This window comes from Vollenhovia emeryi, unplaced genomic scaffold, assembly GCF_000949405.1.
Source record: "Vollenhovia emeryi isolate VEMERY1.0 unplaced genomic scaffold, V.emery_V1.0 DF939183.1, whole genome shotgun sequence".
NCBI lineage: Eukaryota > Metazoa > Arthropoda > Insecta > Hymenoptera > Formicidae > Vollenhovia > Vollenhovia emeryi.
The window spans coordinates 828,872-855,240 of NW_011967183.1; the positions used below are offsets into that span (position 1 = coordinate 828,872).

The window sequence follows — 26,369 nt, forward strand, 5'->3', positions numbered from 1 at the left end:
TCGTAGTCATGTCCGCAAGTTAAGCCAGTTATACGTGCTCCTTGCTCACTCCGTAAAACCACAAGTAGATGTTAAAGGTAGTCTCACATCTCGTCTAGAGAAAGAGAAAAAAATCAGAGTAAAATATCTTTGAATTATAACGGAATTAAGTAGTTAGAGAATCTTATTTTACAGTTAGTTATAATGTGAAGATCGTTTGTGTTGTACTTTGATTCTTATTTTAACAAATTAATAAGATTCGTATGGCTCAAATGTGATAAACACAAATTTGAAGGAATAAAGGACTGCCACGGCTCTTACAATTAGTCCTTTACTTTAATTTCACCGTTTTGTTCTCGCTAAACTATTGAAAAAACTGGAAGAAGAAGCAATTAAAGATAGTAATTTGAATTATCCTTTCCATTTTGCGTTTTGAGATGAGAAAAATTAAGAAGTTAACTTGCCGATATCTAATGAATTCATTGGAAGCTCCCATCTTCTCTTCGCGAGTCGATTAAAATACTACAGGAACCGGTCTCCGAATGCTGAATTTTATTAAGTTTCCACGATATACGCTAATGTACTTAATTAGATGTTATAAACTTTGAACTCGCATTTGCATAAGCTGCCGACTACCCGAGCTCGGTATCACCGGCATTAATCTGTTACTTATATGCGACAAAGTGGATAGAGGGAGAGAAGAGACGTACAGTAAAGGAGAAGGGCAGGGGCAAAGAAGGGCATACCGAGTCCGTGATATTTCGCCGTGTTCCGCGTAATTAGCGATACTAATTAACGGCCGTATCCTCACGCTCTTGTCAAACGCAATTACGCGAAGTAAACATGCCCCGCGGATACCTTACAAATGAGCGAGTGTCTCGTGACCTTTTCAATATTAAACATTAACGCGCCATTCATTTTACATACTAACTTAAGGATTGGGTAGTACATAATTTAATTATATACGTAATTGCATTTGTTACTTTAAACTTTACTTAATATTATTCAATTTACGTTAATACGTACGTTGCAAATTAGTGAACTTTGCATGCGCGCACACGCATGCACATGTAATTTGAAAGAGAATTAAAGAGCGTTTAAAATTACTTGACGTGTCTAAAGAATCGCGCGCTCAACATAATGCAGCGCAATTAAAATGATAAATCCGCAGGTTGCAGCGTGAAATCCACTGGCGTTCGAGGCCACCGGTTGAAGGTAGATCACCTGTCGTTACCTATTAGTCAAGGGGATTTCGTAATTATTAGTTGCCGAGTCCATTAGCGTTAAGGAAACATCCCATTCGAGCCGCGTCATCGCCTAGAGCCAAGCGGAGCGGCTGTCCCCTTATCCTCCCTATATTCCAGGATTATTTTAGCGAGTCTAATGAGTTTTGATAGTCGGCTGCAGATCCCGTGTAATCGCGGGGTGTCCTACGAGCGTGTCCGATCGCTACCGTTTCGCGAGTGTTAGTCCTGCGACGTAGAATAATGCAATTACGTATTTCCATCGTGTCAAGTAAAAACGGTGCGTCGGATTAAATCGAGCGTCACGAGCGTTGGGAGAAGAGCGCTGAGAGAATATAACTTTAATTTTTAAGTTCCATATTCTATCTAAAAATGCCACATTTCTACCAACATTCCGCTTTAAGGCAAAGAGAAATCTCGTTGCAGGTTACAGTGTTTTATTAATATACACACGAGAGATATTTAAATTGGGTTTCTTAAACTACAATCTGTTTCTTTGTTGCAGGAACAGTCTTTCACAAGCTAGATAATGTTCATCAGGTTTTGCAGACAAGTTTCAGACGGTAAGCACTTAAAAAAAAAATCTACATATAACATATTTTAGTTCGCTGTATTTGCTTTAAAGCAAGGCTTTTATCCGTTGGTTTATTCATGTTTTAAATAAGGAAACGGTCACATCCGACAAGTAATCATTCGCTTTGTGCTTGTTGCACAAAACGCAAGAATGCGAAAGTTAAGCAGTAGTTACGCTTAGCTACATATTAGCACTTTGACTAATAAAATAACAACTGATAAGATAAACAAGGAAGCGATCGCGGTATCGATTATCCCTTGGAGGATTCCCGAGAGATCCCTGAGAGATGCGAGTTTGCGTGCCGAGGTCGCGGTCCGACGAAAAGACGTGGGAACGGGAACGTCCTCCTTCGTGCTTTAAAGCCGCGAATTAACTCCTTTTTGTTTCTCGTCGCGGCCGCGGCGTAGATTTTCGACATCGAAATTGCTCAGCCACCACCGACACACTGGGGGTTACGACTTCTCGTAACGAGACCTCTTCACTTATTCAGCTGGGATAAAAAGTCGTGAGAACTGCCCGAAAAAAAATTCTCTGTTCGGTCTTACGAGTATTATTTCGAAAAGATCCGCTGGCAAATTATCTGTTTCTTTATATACAAACACACAGAAATATGCACGATACAAAATACAATAGAAGTTTATTTTATGTAGGTACATAAGAAACAGTTCATCTTCTTTCTTTATATTTCTCTCATCAAAAACAAGAGCAATCTCTCTAATATTATAATGAAATTAATAATAATGTAAAATATATTTTTAAGTTAACTCCTCAATACGTTATGTATAATATGTGGTATATTTATTAAACTTCTAACAATTTGTACACGAAAAGCATTGTACTCCTCACATACGGCGCATAAATCTGTGTAATTGGAATTTATACTTTCAATTAACATCAGTATTTTGATGAATAACTCTGAGGCAGCGATAATCTTGGAATTAAAATGTGAAATTCAATTCGAAAGTACAGTTAATATACGGGCGCAATTCGTATGAGAGAGTGTGACGTACGATAACAGTAAAAAGAAAAGAGGATCTTATTAAGGCGTCTTAATTAACAAGCCCTCTCTCGAAGTGGCTCTTAATCGATGTCGTTAAACACATTCATGGAACTCTAACGCTTAATTCGCAAATGGGAGTTAAGGTCCCAATTAATGGCTTTATCGTGGCGATGTTGTCCCCTGGGAAAATTATGACGCGATCCACCTTCGCGGGATGTTATATATCAGCGGTGTCTTTGTGAACGAACAAACAACCGTAATCCCGTCTAGAAAAAAAAAACACGTAACCGCATGATTATAATCGTGGGAAATCTTTAAATTTCTGTGGTTTCCCAGAATTATATTTTTAAATGTTTTTCTTAAGCGTTCCTGTCTCGTTCTAGCAATAACATTTATTTTAATTGATTTTTATATAATTGTTATAATGCTTTTTCACACAGAAACAATATTTTCTGGAAAAGATACATGAAGACAGAGATATATTATAACATAAATTTTGTTTCATACAATTTAAAACTGAATTGTATAAAATTTCGACTTAACGTACCCCGTGGTAAACCATTTGACGGGTCGTTTCTCGTGAAACATAAAAACGATCTCCTTGGGCCCCCTGTTTTCCGCTAACTTGCCGTCACAAGAAAGGATAAGAGAAGAAAAGGGTTTGACCTCGAGGGGAACCGAATGGGAAGCATAGCGCCGACTCTTTTAAAGACGTCGGCGCCGCTTAATTAGCATACTAATTAGTTGCGCGAATCTCGTGACGCGGACGACGGCGATATACACTTCGTACAAGGGTGCATTCTCAGGACTTGGTCAGTGATCGATTCTCGCGGCACGACCGTCATTAATTATTTTATCCGTGATTAGCGACTCCTCGTCAATTAGACGTGCTCTAATAGTTAATTAGATTGATCGCAGTTGTGTCGAAAAACTATTGCTGATAGTCTCATTTAGAGAAATTATTAAATTTCAAGAAAAACATTTCCTTTAATTAGTAAAAAGTAATTAGCACGCAATTAGTATCATTATTAGCACCAATAATTATAAATAAATATAATAGGAGAATAAAATCAGATCAAATCAAATCACGGGAAAGAGGGTTACATAAACATTTTTACGATCTTTTAGAGAGAAAAGGAAAGGGAAGTTTTAATTAATGTTCTTAGTTTTGCGACGTTCGTGAGTAATTAAAATTTTCTTATCGCCCTTTACATTACCATCCCAAATTAACTTCCTTACTGAAGTGCTTTACGAGATTCCTCAAGAATTTAATCAGCTATCAGCATCCTGCGGTATCACGAGAAAAGAATGGGAAGGTGCGGCAGTTAATAGATTCCTAATCTCGAGCGCACTGACCGATTGGAAGTGAGATAGAACGATGGGGATGTCGGTGCTAGGCAATACCGAAGTATATCGAAACACGACATCGGTCGTTAAAATGCGCCATATAAATAGGTATTCCTGCGTTTAACAACGCCGTAAAATCGTTAGGCCGTGCTCATTAACGCGTTGTTCTCGGGCATTCAATTCACCGTCCCGAGCGCAACCTACAGATAAGCAATGCTTTACGATCATCGTCATTTGTCCGTTTCTCTGCTCGTTGAAAATTTTTGGACGATCTAACACATTGCTGTTGTTCAAACATAAATTATGTCAATCGATTATATTAATCAACTCCTAAATAAGCAAAGTAATGACTGATTAAAGAAAGCGCGACGCGACTTATTTGAAGCACGGTTATATGTATAATTACATTAGGAAGAAGTGAAATCGTGTCACTTTCTCAATTAAGGAATATTATTCTTCATTAAATATCTACACGGAGGGAATTTTCTCTTAAAATATATCCCGAAAATCGTGTAATCGTGGGACAATATGGCATTTTGAAAATCTTTATGAGAGTCTTGAAATTTTACCGTACATCTTATTAGTAAAATGTATACGAAGTGTAATTACTAATAAAATGTATGATAAAATTTCAGAAAATTCTCATAAAGTTTTTCAAAACGCCACATTGTCCCACGATCGCACGATTTTCAGGGTAACTTTTAAGAGAACATTCTTTCCGCGTATAAACTCGACAAATTAGGGAGGGTTTTTTTCGCCACACATTTCAATCAATTTAATTTGTCATCTATATATATTTTTTAAATTATTGGCACCGCCTTCCTTACACATATCCGTCGCTGCTATCTGGATAGCGTAAGCATTTGTGAATACTGGCGAAAAGACGGCATCAAGAAAGGGCACTATGGGACGTTTCGCGCCGCTTCGAGGCGAAGAGCATTGTCCGCGCAGCGGGACGGCGATGTTTAAGCGAGACCCCTTGCCCGGGGCGAGATGTGCCTCAAATTGATTTGTTGTAAGCGATACGCTACCCCTACGGGGCGAGCGAATGGCACAATAATTGGCTACATAAACAATGACTGGCGAAACGATCCCTCACCCGTCTTGACATCTCTTAAACGCCGTTATCTCGCAACAGTGTGAGACGCCGCTGCTCGTATGAACACACGAGTGGAGCGTGAAGTTTCAGTAAGATATTGCTGCAGTTGTCATTTGTGTCATAATAGAACGAATGGTTGAGCAAGATATTACTAAATGTATAATACAATACATTTTTAGATTATCAATTTGAGTAGCTTTTTGGCGCCAGTGGTAATCAACCAAGGGAAATTCTTTTTGAATCGACTAAACGTGTATGATATAAATAAATATAACAAATAACATTAGGTACATAACTGTCAAATTAATATTGCAAACGCAAATTGTGAAGAAAATCCGACGATTCTTTCAATCGTATACTACATAAATTCGCGAATTACCTCCCTCTGGCAGGGTTCAATTGATCGTAGGATTCTTGAGACTTTGAGGCCACAAGGGAAGGGCGCGTAGGGCGTCGAAAACTTCCAAAGCGGTCAAGAGATCGCACTTCTGCCAGATTGGCTTCGTGGCTGAAAAGTAATTGCGAGATCCGAGATATCGCCGGCCAGCCGCTACGCAATTTGGGCCTACACCTGGTCCCGTCGCTTTTTCTTTTCGCCGGATTTTCGCGCGTAGATCAAATCGTTAAAAAAAAATTCATCTTAAATATATATTCGGGCCGAGTAGTAGTGTGCATTACGCGGATATACAAGAAATAAAAAGAGATATTTTAATAGAGCAGAAGAAGAAGGGGAGGCCACCGAACACGCGGGTTACATCGAGTTCAGATCGTTGAAGCGAACCACAATGAATATGTACCAAATTTATGGCGCGCGGTTGTGATGGTACCATGTGGTTTCTCCGCCCACTCACACTCGCGTGCATGCTCGTGATTTATGTCGCTCGTAATGCAGACGGTACGCGAGAACCTCGAGGAAAGAGGAAAATTATCCTCCGTTTTCCCCGCCGTGCATTTCAATCTAATTTGGAATTTTCATTATTTCGAATCTACGAGAGAGTCGAGAATAATTTTGACGATGAGTTTCTGGCAAAGACAGAGCGTAAAATTAAATTTCTTATAAAGCGTTCATCTACGTTGCCGTAGTGAAAATTTATATTGTGGCTCCTTTCTAAATTGTTCTATAAAATATTTGATATTCATTGACAATGTGGAGCATAAAGCTTTTGAAAATTAAACGTCTGCAGTTGTTACGAGATAGTTTGACAATTTGACCTAGTCCGAGCGACGAATCTTTGTCCATCTCGAGAATAAACTCGAGAACAAATAGTACTACTGTTATTTTTATCAATAATTTGACAGTAATTAACCGCGGCAATATTTTGCTTTTATTATCGCTAACCCTTCTAGTTTTTATCTTCATTTTTAATATTTCAAATATTTTTGTAAGTGTTCTGTCGCAGAAGTCATTGAAGTTTCCCCGTTTTCTTGACTATCCGAGATAGAATTAAAAATGGCCTCGAAGGCGACAACCGGAGAGTAAATCAATGTCGCGGTATTGAAACGCAATAATAATAGTCAACAGTGATTTATCATCTATCAGAAGCACGCGCGCTTCTCTTCAATTTTCGCCGACGTTAATCGCATAATCCGTTATCTAGAGATAACATCTGATACTGAGTTCTAGATGGGGCTAATCCTCTATACGTATGCGTGATGTTTATTTGTGCATCTGTTATATTTATTATAACCACTTCGATTCCGTTAAGCCTACTTGATCGTCTACTTAATCATAATTTTTGCCTCACACTATCGTATCTTACAGATTATATGGAACTAGTATAAAGCTAATTACATTCCGGACTCTGATGGAGGATTAAGAGGAGGAGACTAGTTACTGAGTAATTAATAATTTAAAAAGCTGATATAAATTAGAAACTTGAAGAAAGAGAAAATATAACAAACAAATATTAACATTATAATTAAGATATGCAAGCAATATGATCTAATGAAGTCTTAAAAAATTTGTTAATCCGTTGTTGCTTGCTATAGATACAAATAATCGAATACAAATCATGAAAGAGAGAAAGAGAGATAAGATCATAATTATAATGCGCAATAATTTGACATCATTGGCATTTTAAATGACAGCTCGTCCATCTAAATGGACGGCCGTACCATCGAGCTGCACATAGAACGCCTAATCGTGCGGAAAATCCTGCTTGATGTACTATATACGTCTCTCAGCAGTAATCATGATAAGCCTGTCTATAACGGCTGTGTGACAGTGTGACTTATCTTGGCTTTATCTCGGTTATCATAAATTCACGGCGCGATCATTACGTCGCCCGGTCGGTCGTCGGCATTCCCAGTTTTCTTTTTCTTTTACAATAATAATGCCGTAATCCGGCAACGCGAGTTTGAGGTATTAACGAAAGCAATGGTAACATTGTGACCGTCATAAATTCATGAATAATTTATCAACCGTTATTCGCTGGCATAAATCGACATATATCGTCGCCGTGTGCAATCGTTATATTTCCGGCTTTGGGGGATTGGAGAGAAGATGAAAGAAAATATATACATTTCATATCCGATAGTAATCGTACAATCAATTAAGCATACCAGGAAGCTATATAAGTTATACATGCGTTGGTCTTATATCAACTCTATTACAGACGATCTACTGTTCTTGCTGGGATTCATTACAGAGTTCTATTTCCGATTATATGCACGGTGTACGCATGAAAAATATTTACAAGCACCATCCGTTGATTTCACCATGAATTTATTGCCCTTGGAGTGAAATCCGTTTGGTGGAAAGTTGATTGTTAGACAATCGTGTAATCGTTGCGAAGCAAAATTTGTGAACACATGTGGACGTTGAAAAGCTACTATCTCATAATAGAAGGCTTTCCTCTAAATCAACACACACAACATATAAAATTCTAAATAAAATTCTAGCTTAAAGTCTGATAAAATTACAGATTGTAGGCAGACAGGGGGATTCTACACGTTACAATGTTTCTTAACAGTATACTACGTACATAATTACTTATAATTAGCTATACTGTGTTAAGATTATATTATTACGTTGTTACTTTATATAGTTATTATCATTAATTATCACGATATATTCTTAAATCATTTTTAAGTACTACATTATTTAGAAATTTTCACTTGACGCTCGATGATACTGTAAACACATTTAAATGGCACCGCGCAAACTTTCGTGCATTCTTCGGGGAATTAAAGAGTCGAATCTCCCTGACGGTTCGGCGCGAGCCGCGCATATCCCCGTGCACTTACACGAGCGCACGTGCATGTACGCCATATTAATTACAATGATTTCCTGCCACTTATGCCCGAGCGAGATTTAAATTATAGATATTCACTGCGGGTCCGCGGAGAAGACGGGGGGGGAGAGAAGATCCGAGGAAGGAGGGAAAAGAAGGGGAGACAGAGAGAAAGAGAGGGAATGGGCAGCAAAGAGGTCCGACCGGACCTTCAGCCGTGATTACAGGGTGCGCGCGAACATTTCAGGAATCAGACTCGCGTCAGAACTCTTGGGTCATGGGTCAGTCTTGCCCCCGCCTTCTTCTTCTTTTCGATCTTTCATGTCCCTCGATTCTTCTTTCGCCATGTATGTGTATGTGTATACACGTATCGTTGCGTTCCGGACTCTTTAACGCGTTGCTGTCGCTCGAGCATGCTCTCGGAATCACGGGGAAAGGTACACTCGCGGTTGAAAGAAGCACAGTTACGTTTATCCAGGAAGATATACAAAGTCGCTCTCCAAAAATCTAAAGACGATCCACCGATGGATTTTTAGAGAGCGTTCATACAAAGACTAGCACATTCGTACGAGCTCGGTGATACCTCGGAGACAAATCGCCAAGGCGTTGTTAATCAACGACAGCTCGCCATTAAAAGACGCTGCGCGTCTTCTTCTCCGAAGGCAGCTCGATTGAAAGGACCGTCTCATGAATCCGCCTACCATCTCAACACGGATGTAAAAATACGCCATGTAAATTCGTACATTAAAGCTGAAAGTTTAAGCGCGTGAAACTTGACGCGAGATTTCTTCCCCAAATTTTTAATGCTACAAAGCTGGACGTTTCTTGAGAAGCCCCTTTTTCGAGAATATCTCTGTCTTTTCTCCCGTAAGGTCGTTATCGGTTAGCGCGAAGACGCAGCTATCGTTCGAGTTCCTCGAAGTGCGTTCGCGAAGTGACGGAGAAGCAGGTCGGCGATGAACACGCTCTCTTTCCCTAACTCTCTCTCTCTCTCTCCTCCCTCTTGAAAGAGGACTTGGGCTGAAGTTTATGCGTGGCTGTTTACCACTCGGTAAATGTTATGCCGCGGTCATAACGTATATCTTGGCGGGGCTGTATGGAAAGTCCCGTACGGGATGGCCATTAGCCGCATTCAATCACCATTACACGCTCACGCGCTTTCTGCCCCTCGCTCGCTTCTCGTCCCTCTTAAATCCTTACTCTCGCCCAGGATCAAGGTGAAAATATGTACGCGCCAGCCAGGATGAGAGCCGAGACCCGTAGCTACTCGTGAGACTCGGTGTCCGTTTTATACTCGTATCGGTCGGAAAAACTTGATGAGACTTCCGCTGGGGACTTCAGCCGAACAAAGTTTCCATTTTAGGCTGATCGAAACGACTCGTTTTGTTGAAAAAGAAATATCCGCTTTAGCGTTAAATATAGGGAATGTCATCGTGCTTATCCTTTTCCGTTAATGAATGGTTAAGATAAATTAGATTAATAGAAAACACGTGTGACAAAATATAGGATCTAAAACTTTAGGTATTTATTACTTTTTTACAGTTTTATTTATACATTGACTGAGGTCCGGTTTCACAACCGGGCCTAAAGGAATCGATTTATCTGAAAAGAAATATGAATGCAAGTAAAGTTACCTGCGTTCGATATAGTTTATTTCTCGACTTGACACCTTTTTCGGGCATTTTTACTTCTTTTGGCCACGTGTTACATGTTTTCCAAGTTTTAGATCCTTTGTCTCCAACACTTTGTGTACAAAGATGTAGAAGAATACATTGGATACATCTGGTTTTTGCATATTTTTAAAATAAATTTTGAGAAATACGACTCGTCTCTATATTGACTCTTCTCTCGCGTTACTTCCTGCCGTTTGTACAATATTACTTTCCTTTTCACTATGTCAATTTGATTAAGACGATTTGGTTAGCACCACACGCCGGCTCTCTGGAACCCGATTGTTTCTCGCGACGAATTAATTCGCCGATCGGGGCCCGCCGGGCCCGGCCGGTGGTTACGCCGGCGGCGATGTAACCGGCGTGCAAGTATTTTGGACCGGGTGGGTCCCGGTCGGATTCTCGAGTCCCTTTCCCGGCCTCGTGCTGGCCCTCAGGCTCTTGACGGTTCCCAAGGGGGTCAGAGGTCGCTAGGCCCTCCTTCGCCTCGGTTCCTCACCCCGCCGCGTCTCATCGACCCGCCACTTACGAACCGCCTATCCTCCCTCTTCTCTCTCGCGCGCGCGAAAGAGTTATTCATTCGTTCGGGCATGACGAGAGACGTCAGGGCGCGAATCTCGCAAAAATCGTGAAATTATAAATTATACCGGGATAAGCGAAATGTTGTAATTTCGAAGAATGTAACCAAGTGGAAGTGTATCTTGTTCTCCGCAAGCAGAAGTAAGAGAGGCTAAAGCTTGTTGAATAGCAATGGTATTTATATCTTATTCAGTTTATCAGATTGAGATTAGTGATCGAATATAATCACAACAATTATAATAATAAGTGCATAATCTTTGTTAACGAAATAAAACAAATTCGACTTACACTAGGTTTCTTCCGAGAAGTTTATGAAATCTTAAACATGGTGTGATCAGGAAGGACGTGATGTATTTATCATATCCTTCGTAATCGCTCCATGTTTTTGTATATAATTAAAATTTGTGTAATAAATTGACGTGTCAATCATACGTGCGTCATATTATAATATGTTAATTGCTTTTCAGTTAAGTTTTCTTACGCTTTTGATCTGAAATTCAGCAACATTCACAGTTACATTTGTAGCAAGATCTCTTATAGTTGTGTGCCATCTGTCAGAGACAGAGTCGCTCGGTAATGAGCCGATTTATGGCGGCAGGTCTACGATTCCGACGGAGATTCCAATTCCGTTGATCTACTTTTTAGTGACGATATTTAACGGTATTTCCACTCGAGCGAGCCGAGAGGGAGATGTTCCGAGGGAAGTGCGTGTTCATCGGACGAACGTCGGGCGAGGGGGCGGCTTCGTGGGACTCGAGGCCCAAGTCGGGGTCGTTTTTGCGAGGCCTGATAGCCGACAATTACGCGGTCATGGCGATTGGACGGGCCGTTTTCGCGGGAAGCATGGACCAATCGAAGCATCGGCTCTTACCTTCTCTCTCTCTCTCTTCATCCCGCTTTCTTTCCCCGGATCTCTTTCCTCTCCTAGAGTACTACTCGGCGCGCCGCAACGAGCACGAGTTTAGTCTAGTCAGAGCTGCACCTGTGGGTGAACCTGTAAGCACACCTGCAATCTCGCCGTCAGTGTCCGGAACTTGAAAAGTGCGGAAAAAATCGATCGTTTTTTTGCTTCCTTTCAATTATTTTCCCAGTTGTTGTCTTCCCGCGGTTAGCACCTTCTCCTTTCGAAGAGGGCGATTTCTAGTCAGTGCGAGTGCAAAATCGTGATTGAAAAGCAACTTTCTGAAGGAGACATTTGAGTGTTGACCTAAACAGTGATATGAGAATCGATCGAGATATTGAAATCTCCAAGTTACAGTGTGTTGCATCGAATCATCTAATTACGTGCGTGAATTAACTGTAGGTGAAGAGCAAGCATAAAATATCAATGAGATGTTGACTCGCTAAATATCTAATAGATGAAATATGTAACAATTAATTATTAAAAGCTGTTGATGACGTCGCAAGATTTCCGACGTGATGTGAACATTGATCTTAATGAGTTCGGTGAATTTAATGAGTTTTGCGAATCCCTCACGATTTCCACGCTGTCCTGATAAAATGTAAAGGCACAACAAGGATAAAAAAATATACGTACACATCTGCATAGAAATAAAAATGTTAAAATGTAATCGCTTGATATTTTCGTCGTAGGTATCGAGGCCAATGGCAGCGATAACGTCAGATGGCGACATGCCAAGTGATGTGGACGATAACGTGGTTAATCGCGCGGTGATTAGTGGCTAAATGTTAATGAATTTCCGCGATCATCGCCGAGCCAAAGAAGCGGAAGCGGCCGCACGGCGCATCTAACTCTCGTTCCCCTCTCGCCCGGCGGCTTTTTTCTCTCGCCGACTGATACACAGACGTCATCTGCCGCAAACGACATTCGTTCACGGTAGACACGGAGAGTCGCTCTCGTGTCTCTCGACCGCGTCGAAGAAACTCGATAAGAGCTCGGCAGATAGCGACGGGCTCGGGGATAACGAGGATTTATCGTGGATCGGATTGAACGTCACGTTTACGAGAAAGTTCATTACGGATCGCGAAATAAGTCCTCGCTGATCTTGCGTGATCTATTGGCAGTCTCGTGAGATTGAGAGAAGCTGGGTAAACACATCATGCATATCTCTCTAGAGAATTGATCCTCTAAGTGCGTTTACTTCAGAAAGACTTGACGTTGATGCCAGAAATTGGCAGATTATTGTTGTAATCTTCCTAATTTTTTAATTGTCAGAGTTTCACTTCTAAAATAATGTTACGAATGAAATCTTATTGGAGAATTAATTTTCGCGCAAAGAACGCATAGTAAGTTGTTAGAAAAAGCAGTTATACCCTTCCGTAAAGCACTTTGCGACGTTTGTCCCTGCATTAAAAGTTACGCGCGTGTCACTGACAACCTTTTAGCAGCACACGTGCTTGTCGATCACGTGCGTGCAAATCGGGTCCGACACCATCGTCCGGAAGTGCACAAGTGCATCGCGGCCGAAACACGTGTCGTACCTGCGTTAATTTATTAATTTTACATTAATTTGATATCGATCTGAAATATTAGAAAGTATAAATGTTACATGACTCAATATTATTAAATCACAGACATTAATTTAACAACGTGCTTTGATTTCACGCTGTAACGCAATGCTGTAATCCCAGACAGCTTCGGAGTATCGCGGTATTCCTGCCCGCGGATTCTTACTCGTCATATTCTCGCTCGATCGTGGATCCAACTGACGTAATCGACTTTGGGATCGCGCGAGATCGATAAATCTTGGCGCGCGGCGTCCGCGATTGCCCGCTCGTTTCCCATGAAGGAACGGGTCTTCCATCGCATCGCCGTGGCATTCCGCCGATGCGAGTAAACGAGCAAATTCGTAGGTTGGGGTCCCCCCTACGGGCCCTACGGTACGCCACGTCCGATCGAATCCCATAAGTCACGGGACTCGAATACTGTGTTTAAGCAGCGAGCTCATTCTCTCGTCCATTATCCCCGTGCGTGTAAGGCCCCGAAATGTTTTCTCGAGATCCTCGGCTTTGAGAGGAACGCCAAGTCGAGGCACGCAAATCACAATACATAGAAATTATTGTTGGTCGATCGAAAATCGATCCATCAAATTTCTGCGATACTTTGCATTCCTATTATTACGGCGTATTTTATCTAAGTTTATGGAAAAGGCAAGTAATGAGGTATCTTAACTTTTACGTAAAACGTTTTTTTTTAAATCAAATAAACAAATTTTTTAAATAAGAAATAAACAAAATTGTATATAGATAATTTTTTAACTCTTTCGATCCCCTTATATATTCGTACACTCGTCCCTCAACTTATGCGGAGTATTCGTTCCATATGGCCTTCTGTGCGGTTAAGAATCGCATGAATAAATCTGCTAATACAAAAAATATGTAAGAGAAAAGCCCGTGATATACAGGGTGTACTACAACCACCGGATATCCTTTTAATCACAGATTCTTTAGAAAATTTTAAGAGGAAAATTCTGATACAAAAATGTCGAAGTGGTCGATCAATATCAGTTACCATGAAGGTTGTTACTATGCTAAAAAGGGCGACGTTCCTATATAATTTAAATTTTGTTTTCTGTATAAAAGTTTTCTGTACAAACTGCGTAAATCGAGGGATAAGTGTACATAATTGTGTGTATGCCGTTGTAAAAATGAAAGTGTAATTAAGTTCGAAAAGTTTCCTTGCATACAATGTTCTCAAAAACTAACTAGTGAAAAAATACTTAAAAAATTCACATGTTGATATTGTTCATACAAAAGTTTACGTTTCCTACTTCATTCAATTCTTAACATTTTTACTCTTACTATCTATTTTTTTAAATTAATTTTAAAATCTAAATCTTGTGTTTCTTTATTTTAGGAGATCTGAAGAGGCGACATTCCTGGAGCAGCGAGATCGACCGTCAATTGGAGGAAACGGAGGCTGTAGCTATCTCAAGGGAAGATCCCGCTGCCCCAGCCTCGTCGGTCAACGATAGAATCTTCAAGGTACCGATGATACAGAATTGTTTACTCATACTCGCGATGAAAGTATCATGAAGATGTTAAGCGATTATATCTCAACTTTTTCTTTCTCTTTTCTCTATGTATAAGCAAATTAGAAACTTATAGAAAGTCGAGGAGAGAAGTACTTATAATTCCTTGTTGGGAATATACATATTGATATCCCTAACAGTACAGTGCATTAGTCAATGCTGATGGTGACTTCTCTTCTCGACTTTCTATAAGTTTTTAATTTTCTTATAGCCAATGTTTAGCCAATGAACCGATGTACCCTTTAAATCAGCCTGATTGTTTAGCTGTAATTCTTAACTCCGTAGTAATAAATAGGGGTGTATCTTCGCGCCTCTTATTCATTTTGGCGAGAAAAATAACGGGCTAGGTCTAGGACCAGGATTCGAGTCTGAGACCTCCCGCTTGCCGGGCGAATGCTCTTCTAAATTAAAACGCATGCAACGCGCCTACATACAATTAAAAAACTCCACGTGAGCTGTGCATTATACATATGTATATGGTATAATAAAAATTAGTATCAGCTTAAAATTAAGGTACGCTTAGATATTGCCGCGGTCATTTATTCGCGCGCAAGAGAGAGAGAGGCGTAAATTTCCAATGGTGCGGTAAAGCACGAGCCGGGACCCCGCGCGAACCCCGCCAAATAATTCATCCCGGCGACTCGCCGCGCGGGTTAATTGAACGCCCATGAGACGCATTAATAATCCACTTTCTGCGTGAACGGGAAGAGACGGCTTCTCCACTAACGGCGGGAGGGATGAGAATCCAAGTACAAATTATCCGGACCCCCTTCCGGCTCGCCGAAATCTGACTCGATGGTCGAATATGTTTTTATCTCCTTTTTTGATATTATGCAATTTAAATTTTCTTTTTCTTTAAATATTAATGTATAATACCCGAATATTCCCTCTGTCGTGTTATTTTGGACTTGAATTATTCCGCATATTGAAATATTCTGTACTGTATCTTTAATTTACTCGTTAAACTATGCAGCGTTTTTTAAACAAATCTAGAAATCCAGTAAAAAAATATAAGTAAATACGTCCATGTTCAAGTTCAAACCCTGACTGAGGGGATATTTTTTCGCAATGAATTTAGAATAAAATATTTAGACACTAACACCCTGTCACGGCTGTTAGTCCTTTATTCCTTTCACACTTGTGTTTATCACATTTGAGCCATACGAATTTTATTAATTTGATAAGTAAATAAATTGCATAAGGAAAGCATTTATTCCGTAAGAACGTCTTTCTTAAAGGATCTTACAAATATAATATAAAGGGGACGTATCACAGCTTCCTGCTTGCTTCGTTCCGAGCGGCTAGTTGTGCTCCAGAAATGCAGGGATGCGACGCGGTATCAATAGAGAAATATCACGCGACATTACATGGCATTACGCGTCCCACGAGTAATAATTATTCGCAACGTCAGTGTTTCCTTGACCATACCTGGCGTTTTTGATAATACAGAAAATTTATTGTAAAAAATATTACCTCAGCCAGGGTTTTTTTGCAACAAATTTTCTGTATTATTAAAAATGTCAGGTATGGTCAAGGAAACACTGACGTTGTTAATTACCGCTGGCGACATTGAAGAACTTTCTGATTAATAATTACTTAATCGGAAAATATTGAAAGAGACCACATCGAACGTTTAAAATGACTAGGAAAAGAAATTCTATGGCACCTGTCTTCTTTAGAAGATCAATACGGCTAGAAACAAACTCAAATAAAAGAGAACGCACTTGAATCGATAATCTTCATTGGCCGTATGTTGCGTTTTAATTTTAATTAATAAAAAAACGATTTGTAACTTTGTAATGAGCGTTAATATGTCGTGATGGGGTTTCCGTTATTAAATTTTGATCTGACGGGGAATGTATAATATTTTCCAGGAGCATGGCCGTTCGATGCAGACGGTGGACCTGGTGGCGGACTGCCCGTTGCAGGTCGTGACGGGTGACTCGCGATCGCCGTCACTCTCGAGAGCGCCGACACCTTCCCCAACGTACGTCGCGTCGACGACGAGCATGGGGCAACGATCGAGCGCCCTGTTACGCCCCAGAATCTCGCTTACTTGGGTCTTGCGCGGCCAACAACAATCTAACTTGGGTTCCAGCAGCTATTCGACCATTAATGGCAGCGGAGGTGAACAATATATATTTTTTTAATATTCGTTATTCTTCATATTTATCTTCGGACAGTACAATGATATCGACAGCCCCCATTTATTATACTGGTAACTGTGTTGCTGGGCAATTTTGCTTCTAAATGTCGAAATAATTGTGCATTATTTATCCCCTAAATTGCGATTATCAATTTTTTGATAAATACCATTTAGAAATTTTATTCTTACAAAGCCGCTGCGTTTTGGCGAATCACCTTAATGCAATGATTGTGAAATTTCTTCCTTTTCGATGATGCAATGATTACACAATATTTGAAACATTTTCCAATCGGGGACCATATCAATAAGAAAGTCGTTTAAACATTTAATATCAAGTCTTTTAAACATAAAAGTGCAAGAATATCATGTGTTATCTTCTCAGCGAGAAATGATTCGTCGATCGATGTCGAAACGATACCGAATCGACATCGACACCGTCAATTGCAGTCGATTTGACATCGTTTCGACATCGATCGACGAATCATTTCTCACTGAGCTTATACGTATATGCTAATAAAGTTGTGCAAATATTTCTCTTAACAGGTACAAACAATGATCGAGATACTTTTTCGCGAAGCAGCAAGAGATCTTCGAAAAGAAGTATTAAAAGTGTCAAGGAGAAAGACGCTGCTAGCAAGGAAAATATCGAGAACAAGGAGAGCGTCGAGAAGCGCGAGAAAAAGATTTTGCACAGGCTCCAGAAGATCGAAAGAATCGAAAAGGTAATCCTTTCCCCAATCTGGAATATAAACTTTTCTCTCACAAATAAACTCTTCTATTATTTTAAGTTTATTATTTTCGAGTATGTTTCATTGCTTTCAAATGTTCTTTTCAAAGACTACTGGTAAAGAGACATTCGGTGAGAAGCAGTCGGATAGTCCTCAGGAGAAGCACTTTGACAAAGAATTTATCGGTCTCAAAGATACGAAAGAAAAGGAGAAAGTGAAGAGAGCCATATCCGAGCCTTCCCTAGTGTCTCGCGAATCAACGTCGACACCAAATGGACGAGAAAAGCATCGGCATAGGCGGACCAAACGTTCGCACAAACCGAGATTGCCAAGTAGATTCGGCTATGAGATCGCTGATCTCGATGCGTTTCTGACCAAGGTGCTTCACATCTCTTATTTATTTTCTATCTTATCTCATTATCAAATTTTGCTATTGTAATAAAATATTTTATAAAGATTTACTAATCGATATATCGCTTCTAATTTTTAAGCGTTATATCAACGATATGAAGTTTTTCATACTACACATATATTAATAAAATAATAAAATAATAACTCCAGAGAGTGTCTCTTTGGTTTTACGCTTTTAGAACATTTTGTAAGAGATATAAAATTTCCAATTGTAATCTTAGGCGTCCATAGAGAGGCCAGCAAACATTCCAGTTGTCCTGTCTTTTCCATCGGTATTATATCAAACTCAAGGCGGCGTACAAGACGAGATGGCTCTTCCTCTGGGCACAGTCGTGAACGCCGTCTTCAAGAACCAAACCTGGTTATACGTGCAAACGCCTCACGGACAAGAGGGGTACGTCGGCTACGCCGCTTGTTTGCCCTTGGGCATCTTGCCGCAATCTACGCGAGGACCATGCTGGGAAGACTCCACTGATGTTTTTCCCCGGCCATTAGGTGAGCAAAATTTGGATTTTAATTTGCGCGTATTCTTTGTTTAATTTTGTTCAGGATTTTCTATCAACTAGACGTGAAGTACATGTTTCCTTAAAAACTTTCACCTTCACATTTCCAATTTTTCTAATTGGTTCTTTCGTTTTCTTCAGGAAACATGACGGACATGGAGAAGCTGCGTGACACCAGGTCCGAGTGCGGGGCGAGTCGGGGGCGCAGCAGCAGAATGAGACGGGGACCAAGAGACGCGGTGTCGGCATGCGGCGAACGCAGTGTCGATCGATTGTACCTGAGGGCAGCGGCGAACGCACGCACCAAAGGCTCACGACATACGCTTCTGGTGATCCGAAATGACTACGAGGCGCGTGCCGCAAATGCCCTGACAGTTTCGAAAGGCGATGTGGTTGCCCTGTTGAGCGATCACACGAACGATTGGTTCTGGGTGCGCTCCAGGGATGGCAGGGAGGGATTTATCCCCGCGGTCATTGCCGGTCACGGCTTCCTCTGACTCTTTCCAATCGGAGGGATACTCGTTTACAGGATAATCTCTCTCGTTTATGAAAGTTTTTGTGAAGAAGTCATGTCGCACTCTAGAAGCGATATTACCTAGAATACTGCCAAATTACTCGAGTAGATTCGAATTAATTAACGTAATTGCGATACAAAGAACTTTGGTCCCATTTTTGGAATAACAATTGTATTGGAAGTAAAAAGGTTCTTTCACAAATGTGATACCACAAAATCAGTATTTATATATTAAAGAAATGTTAATTGTAATTTTTTAATTTATAGATGAAAGATGAAAAAAAGAATATATATGAACATTGACTGTCTTAACCACTTTTACGCTGCTCCTATTTCATATTTGTCATGTAATTGTGTAAGCGTAGAATGGATACGTTATGTATGATTTGTATTAATGATTCTTCGTTACTTTTCATTATAATTTTTAATTCTTTAATTTTGTTCATTTTTATTTCAGCAGAAGAAAAAAAAGCAGTGTTAAAAGTGTAATTATAAAGACTAATACATGCGTATCTCTCTTCGTATCTGATCACGCAAATATCGCTTGTATATTTGTACAAAAGAAGAATCGTATCGTATATATATAATACAATTGTATACTTAATTAATTAATATATTTATTTAAAATATTGGAAATGTGGCAAATTAATTATGTCCATTTCATCCATCCAAATTTGAAAAAGGATCAAAATCCTTGTTAGAAAATTAAATTTCCACTTTGTAATAACACGCAGTGTTTAAATAATTATGCAAATTTGAGCGTCATTTCGCGGTAATTAAAGTTTGTACTGATGTCGATGCAGTTAGAGGAACCGGCTACGCTGAGTACCTTGTGTGGCGTTTCCTGGTGTACCACACTGTAGACGGTGAGATTCGAAGTGGGAACTTTGGCCAGAACTTCTCCTTGATACGTCATGTGATGAACATGATCGGTCGCGCCGCCAGCAATCACGCGTTCCTCGTAGATCTCTGCTACGTGGATTCCCTGATCGGCCAGATCGAAAATTGTCGCTACCTCCATCGTTCGCATATGCCACAATGATAAACTAGGCCCGCCGCCACACAGCTGTAATACAGGAATCATCAGTGTGCAGTCAAGAAAATATTAATTTAGGTGCAATTCTCTATCCCTGTTTTATTTTCGCGCTTCTCCCTCTTCTCTTTAAATTACAAATAAATGTGTTATTGTCACTTACCAACCAGTCTTCGGTGAAATCAACAGCGCCAATCCACTTTCCAAATCTTGGTCGAGCAACTTTGTCCACTAAATGGGGCGTTAATATATTAGTATTCTCTTTCTTGCGCAAATCCCACAATCTCACAGAACCATCCTCGCTACAGGACGCAAGCTGATTGTCCCTGAAATTTACAAAAATGTAAATTCTGAAAATAGCCGGCGTGCTATGTACTTTTGTGCAATATATCTGTCAGGCAATTACATTATGGCGAGGCAGTGTATGTAATCGGTGTGGCCCTGCATGCTTCTCAGAATCTTTCTGTCTTCTATATTTATGACGTAAATGTTATTATCACCGCAGCCAACGTACAATAAATTATTCACTTTTGAATATACCATGTAATTGATGTCTGGCTTATCATAACTGTCTCTGAAAAGAGATACATACACGCTCTATACTATGTCCTAAATATGCAGATACATATGTGTAAACTTTACAATTCCAATTAAATAATTTTCAACATATCAATACATTCTACTTAAATTATATCCTCTCACTCTCACTCACTTATTAGCAGGAATTTGTACATTCCAGCAAACTTTACTCTTGGGAGCCTTATTCGACGTAATCATCTTCCAGTCCCATCCTGATATCTCACCGCGCGTTCCCGTCAGAAGGAAATTCTCCACGGAGAGCATGCACGCGACCTCCTGATCGGGATGCGCGGCGAAGCGGTAATTAGGTCCTTGTAACTCATTCTCCTCCACCTTGTTGGGTCCCAAGACCCTCGACAGGCTGTTTGAAAATTCAGCAATTAGAAAGTGAGCAATTGACCTGAAGAATCGGTAGTTTACGAGATCTGTCCGGAAAGTACCGACCAAATTTCTCGCTGAAACATTTCCTTACTCGAATACTGAAACGTCCCCGTAGAGATTGCCGGCCAGAAGGTGATTTCCATCGGGCGAAAACGTCTGCGACAGCACGGTGTTGTAAAGCAACTTCTTGTCGGTCGGCTCTATTATCTTCCCCGCCATCACGTACAGACGCACACTCGGTCGTTCTCCCTTCTAATCATTCAATCATTTCAAGCACTTCCAGTTTTAAAAGTTGTTCAGTCAACTCTCTGATGTTTACCACTCAAGTACTTTTAGGTTAGACCAGGTTAGGAAAATGCCTTTACGCGAGAAACCCGCCGTTTCTGAAAATTGAAAAGGAAATATTTCAACGCGACGAGATTGAGGCTTTCAGAAAAGTTCAATTACACGAGTCTTTCGCGTTGCGACAGAGAAACTCGGCAAACGCGAATCCACGAATTTGAATGTCGGAACAACACCGAGTCCTCGTTATCTAAGCTCGATCGCCCGGTCACATCGCAACGTCACGCGACTGACGCGACTGTAAACGGCGCGTTTATACACGCGAGGGGGTAATTGTAGAGAAAACGAGACCTCCACTTGGACGTAATCGTTGATAACGCGGATGCGATAACCTCACCGTGTTCCGCGCGATTCTACCGCAGACCGTAGAACGCGTCGATCATGTGACCGGCGCCGGTCGTCGTCAGAGTCTCGCGGATCATAGGACCATTTCCAGTCAGCCCGAGTCGGCAGTGTGTGTCGGCAACGGTCCAGTCGAGTCGGGAGTCCAATTTCAACCGAGGTTAGGCTCGACGCTCAGGAGGCGAGAGAAACGCGAAGGATCGTACTCCAAATGGCACACGCTACGAGGCTGCTCGTGACAACCGCAAATTTCTTCAAGAGCAATCCGCTATCGATGGCCGCGAGATTATCTAGGTGAGACGTCCGTCCGTTTGAAGCGCGCGAATGACCTTTCGACCTTGGCGAAGTTGCCCAGCTGCTGCACTTCGCTCTCCTCCTCAATTGAAACGCGATGCCGTCGTTATCTCCGTCGAGAGATCGGAATTTCGATCATTAAGGGTCTTAGCCGGACAAGCTTGCGTAACGCACCAACATATGCGTAAGGAATCTGATTGGGCCGTAAATGCACGTGCAAGGAAATGGACCGATCAATTTTTGTATGCGTATGCTTGCGCACCTGTGCAAGTTGGTCTGGATAGACCCCTTGTAGTCCTAATTGTTTTAATCAAGGCTCTGCGAGAGTACAGTCGCCAAGTTATATAGAAACGGGTGTCGAAAATCCCAGCACAGAGGATACAATAATTAAATTAATTGGCACCTAATTAATCGCAAAAGTCTGCAAATATATCTGCTTCATTTTATATGTGTACAATAAAGAAAGAATAAAAATCAGAACGTGAAGAATACATTTCTGGTATTTAAACATTAATTATCTTTGGTAAGATTACATTTTTGGACTTTTATCGCTATCGAATTTTTATTGCAGTAGTAATAAATTTCATTTGTGCTTAATTAGCCACACCTGTTGTTGATTAACAGTCTGTTTTTGAAAGATAACATTTTATCTTTCTGATAAGAAATCAAAGATAACTGTAATTTATTTAAAAAAAAATTCTTGACAGCTCATGGTGGTCTCATGTTGAAATGGGACCACCGGATGCCATTCTGGGGGTCACCGAAGCTTACAAGAAAGACCAGAATTCGAAAAAAATCAATTTGGGTGCTGGTGCTTATAGGGATGACAATGGCAAACCATATGTTCTTCCGAGTGTTCGTAAGGTTAGTAAATAAGATCGATCAATCGAAGAGAAGAATGTGTTACATAATATACTATATAAGGTATTTTGAATTATTTCACAACAGGCAGAAGAGAAAATACGAATGAAAGAAATGGATAAGGAATACTCCACAATCGCTGGCAATCTCGAGTTTTGTCATCAAAGTATTAATCTGGCTCTCGGGGATGGAAATGAAGTTGTCGCGAATGGATTGGTGAGTATTTCGATAAGAATAATGTGTATAAAAGCTCTTTCTCTTAACAAAGATTTTTCCTTTCAGAATGCAACGGTCCAAGGCATTTCTGGTACTGGTTCTCTGTTTGTTGGAGCACAATTCCTGTCTCATCATTTTCCTGGAAATAAGGACATTTATCTACCAACTCCTACGTGGGGAAATCACATTCCTCTGTTTAAACTTGCTGGGCTTACAGTCAAGTCCTATCGCTATTACGATCCAAAAACATGTGGTCTAGATTTTAAAGGATTAGTGGAAGACATATCCGTTAGTACAAAATTTTTAACAAAGATAACTACTTTAAACGTTCGTGCACGTATTGGCGAAAAATATCCAAACATTAGTCACAGAATTTTGCATCGTATTATTAAAAATTACAATTAATTTGTGTACTAATACAAAAGTGTTTTCTAAATATTAATAATATGATTTTTAACAGGCATAAATAATAATTACACTTGTGGGCATAAAAATTTACAAGACAATGCTCATAAAATCAATACTGCATCACGTGGATTAACATTATAATTTTTAAGGAATTAATATTTATCACACTAATGACGTTATCTGTGAATAGAACATTCCTGAGAGATCAATTATCCTTCTACATGCATGTGCTCACAATCCCACCGGTGTTGACCCCAAACCGGAACAATGGGCAGAATTGTCTGTTCTGATTAAGAAGAAAAATCTGTTTCCATTCTTTGATATGGCATATCAAGGCTTTGCCTCAGGTATTTCTAAATATAATCTGTTATTTTTTTATTAACGTTTATTAATTATAATAAATGTAATATACCTATAATGTTAGCCTTATAATCTAACAAGTTTTACAATTTTAATACTTGATCTAACATGTTTTTTTACTATCCATTTTTCTATAGGAGATCTTACGAGAGACGCTCACGCAGTCAGACACTTCATTAAGGAAGGCCACAAAATTGCCTTAGCTCAATCCTTTGCAAAGAATATGGGTCTTTATGGTGCGTACAAATAAAAATACTATGTTCATGTGTATAAGTAAAACTTCTGTATATAAGTGAAAAGCATTAATGTATCTATTAATTTCTCTCTTTTATTTCTTCAGGTGAACGCATTGGAACGTTCAGTCTAGTGACCTCTAGTAAAGACGAGGCTGCACGCACTCTATCACAATTGAAGATTCTGATTAGGCCGATGTACTCAAACCCACCGATTAACGGAGCCCGTCTAGTTAATGAGATCCTCAGCGATCCTGAACTGCGAAAGGAGTGGTTACGCGATGTGAAGGGTATGGCCGATCGCATTATTTCAGTTCGCACAAAGCTGCGCGACAATCTGAAGAAGAACGGCAGCACCCGTGATTGGTCTCATATCACGAATCAAATTGGAATGTTCTGTTACACTGGTCTAAAGCCAAACGAGGTGACTGTTTTTTCTATATTGATATTTAAATATACTTAGATAGTGATTTTTACATTTTTAAATAAGACAATGAAAAATAATTATGCTCAATTATCAAATTTCTCTTGATTATTGTTGACTTTTTATCAGGTGGAAAGACTTACAAAAGACTTCAGCATTTACCTAACCAAGGATGGCCGTATCTCCATGGCTGGCGTAACGTCGAAGAACGTAGAATATCTGGCGCAAGCAATGCACGAAGTTACTAAGTAACTTCCTTTACATGATTGGCAAAATACTGTCATTCACCCGAAACCGCCTTGTCAATATTCAGTAATAACATATAGCGCCCACTATCTATTTTATTGTATACGAATTAGGTGATTGAAAGTAACGTCTAATCAAGATTATGGAAAAATAAATAGGAACCCACACAGCACGGATATGAAGTGGATATTCCTGAAAGTTTTCCAATACATTCATGATTTGTTAAATATACCAAATATCCACTTATGTATATCATAGGCTAGAGAATTTTGTCAAGTTATTTTTACTCTTACATAATATTTTTGATAATTTAATATTAACAATAAGTAATAATAAAATATATACATTTTGATATTTTTTTGAAAAAATATTTTTACATTATATATCTGTGCTGTATGGAGATGAAGTAATTATTGTATTTTATATAATTTGTATCATGCGAGTGTGAGCAGTGCGAGTTGCAAATATTTGAATGTTGAACATTTGTTGCAACTGTGTACATTAGATTCCAGTAGAAAGCGCTTGTTTGTAGTACGCTCAATCTTTTATATCTAGCGTTTAAATCTCAGTTTCATTCTAAAATCATCGGGATCAAACATTTCCTCTATTCTGAGTTCTCTTTGCAATTCTTAATTGTATTTGAATAATACAGAACAAACATGTCTAATTCTTTCTCATTTTGACATGATCATGTGAAACTAAAAAGTTTGTTTTTTATTAGTTATTTGCAGACCGTAGGGGCGCCTAAGGTCGCCACACCATTATTGCCCCAGGAAAAGATCGAAAATTTGTAATAATAATATAGAAATTATTGTACTTTGTAATAATCAATTGATACGACGAACACTTACTAAGATTAATTGACTGAACCTTTAGGAAGAAAAAGATAAGTGGAAATTAATTATTAATAAGAAGAAAAACATGATTACACCATTTTCAAATAAAATGTGAGGGCGATCCGCTGATTCTGCTTCCGCGTATTCCGCTCCATGGTACGCCGCCCTGAGTAGTGAGAAAGGAATGTGAGATAGCACACAAATTTAATTTAAGGAAAAATAAGTAACTTGGAATGAAGGATAATTAAAAAACAATTTCACACTGTATTTTGTTATATATAAATATCCTCGCTATTAGGTGTCTGAAGAACCTTATCGGAGAAACTATAGGTTTCTTATAAAGTTTATATTTGAAAGAGTTTAATATATAAAGATCATGTTAATATTTTATTACTCTTATTTTTTGCGTCCTACAACTTAAATTATATTTAAGGAAAATGCAGTTTTTAATATATATAATGTATACTCCTAATTTGTATAATATATTGTGTTCTTTATATCGATTAATTTTGAATCATTCGATACATAAAAAATTGCAGGTTGAAGATAAAATCATTGAGAAATAAATATTTAACAATATTTTATGCTTTATATTTTTATACATCAGAAAAGATACCTGATATAAATCTCATTTTTGTAGAGAACATTTCTCTAGAAATCATGTTTTCCTGATACTTTACCAGTTTTCGACAGTTCTGAGTTTCGCGGTTTAACGTCTTTGCAGATCATGTTCTACTGATACTTTGTGAGTTTTCGAGATTCCCGATTTTCGCGATTTGAAATTCTCGGAATTCC

General features: G+C 39.4%; 4 protein-coding genes across 6 annotated transcripts in view; 3 read left to right on the plus strand and 1 right to left on the minus strand.

Annotated features, from left to right (window-relative positions):
* LOC105562824 (WD repeat-containing protein 78-like) overlaps positions 1 to 1,784 on the plus strand; it is a 14,690-nt gene extending 12,906 nt beyond the window's left edge. Inside the window, exon 5 of the mRNA XM_012013918.1 lies at positions 1,729 to 1,784. The gene's annotated coding sequence lies outside the window, so the exon portion shown is untranslated. The remainder of the gene's footprint in view (positions 1 to 1,728) is intronic.
* LOC105562823 lies at positions 1,710 to 19,356 on the plus strand. Its single transcript, XM_012013917.1, has 7 exons — positions 1,710 to 1,786; positions 14,543 to 14,670; positions 16,592 to 16,844; positions 17,407 to 17,585; positions 17,701 to 17,970; positions 18,224 to 18,497; positions 18,647 to 19,356. Exons 1-7 carry the CDS (start codon positions 1,753 to 1,755, stop codon positions 19,000 to 19,002), a joined length of 1,494 nt encoding a protein of 497 aa, XP_011869307.1. The 5' UTR covers positions 1,710 to 1,752; the 3' UTR covers positions 19,003 to 19,356.
* A 175-nt stretch (positions 19,357 to 19,531) lies between these two features.
* LOC105562822 (THO complex subunit 6 homolog) lies at positions 19,532 to 21,774 on the minus strand. 3 transcript variants are annotated; one of them, XM_012013915.1, is made up of 6 exons: positions 21,692 to 21,774; positions 21,104 to 21,395; positions 20,765 to 20,992; positions 20,459 to 20,626; positions 20,216 to 20,378; positions 19,532 to 20,085 (listed from the first exon to the last, which is right to left on the minus strand). In XM_012013915.1, the coding sequence occupies exons 2-6, from the start codon at positions 21,229 to 21,231 to the stop codon at positions 19,765 to 19,767; spliced, it is 1,008 nt and encodes a 335-aa protein (XP_011869305.1). In that variant the 5' UTR covers positions 21,232 to 21,395; positions 21,692 to 21,774; the 3' UTR covers positions 19,532 to 19,764. The 3 variants fall into 3 exon arrangements, with proteins under 3 accessions (XP_011869305.1, XP_011869306.1, XP_011869304.1); XM_012013916.1 differs by having other exon boundaries at positions 21,646 to 21,724; XM_012013914.1 differs by lacking the exon at positions 21,692 to 21,774 and having other exon boundaries at positions 21,104 to 21,550.
* Positions 21,761 to 25,095, plus strand: LOC105562821 (aspartate aminotransferase, mitochondrial). The gene is made up of 8 exons (XM_012013913.1): positions 21,761 to 21,990; positions 22,698 to 22,854; positions 22,939 to 23,067; positions 23,134 to 23,355; positions 23,666 to 23,822; positions 23,973 to 24,071; positions 24,176 to 24,492; positions 24,622 to 25,095. The coding sequence occupies exons 1-8, from the start codon at positions 21,908 to 21,910 to the stop codon at positions 24,742 to 24,744; spliced, it is 1,287 nt and encodes a 428-aa protein (XP_011869303.1). The 5' UTR covers positions 21,761 to 21,907; the 3' UTR covers positions 24,745 to 25,095.
* The last annotated feature ends 1,274 nt before the right edge of the window (positions 25,096 to 26,369 follow it).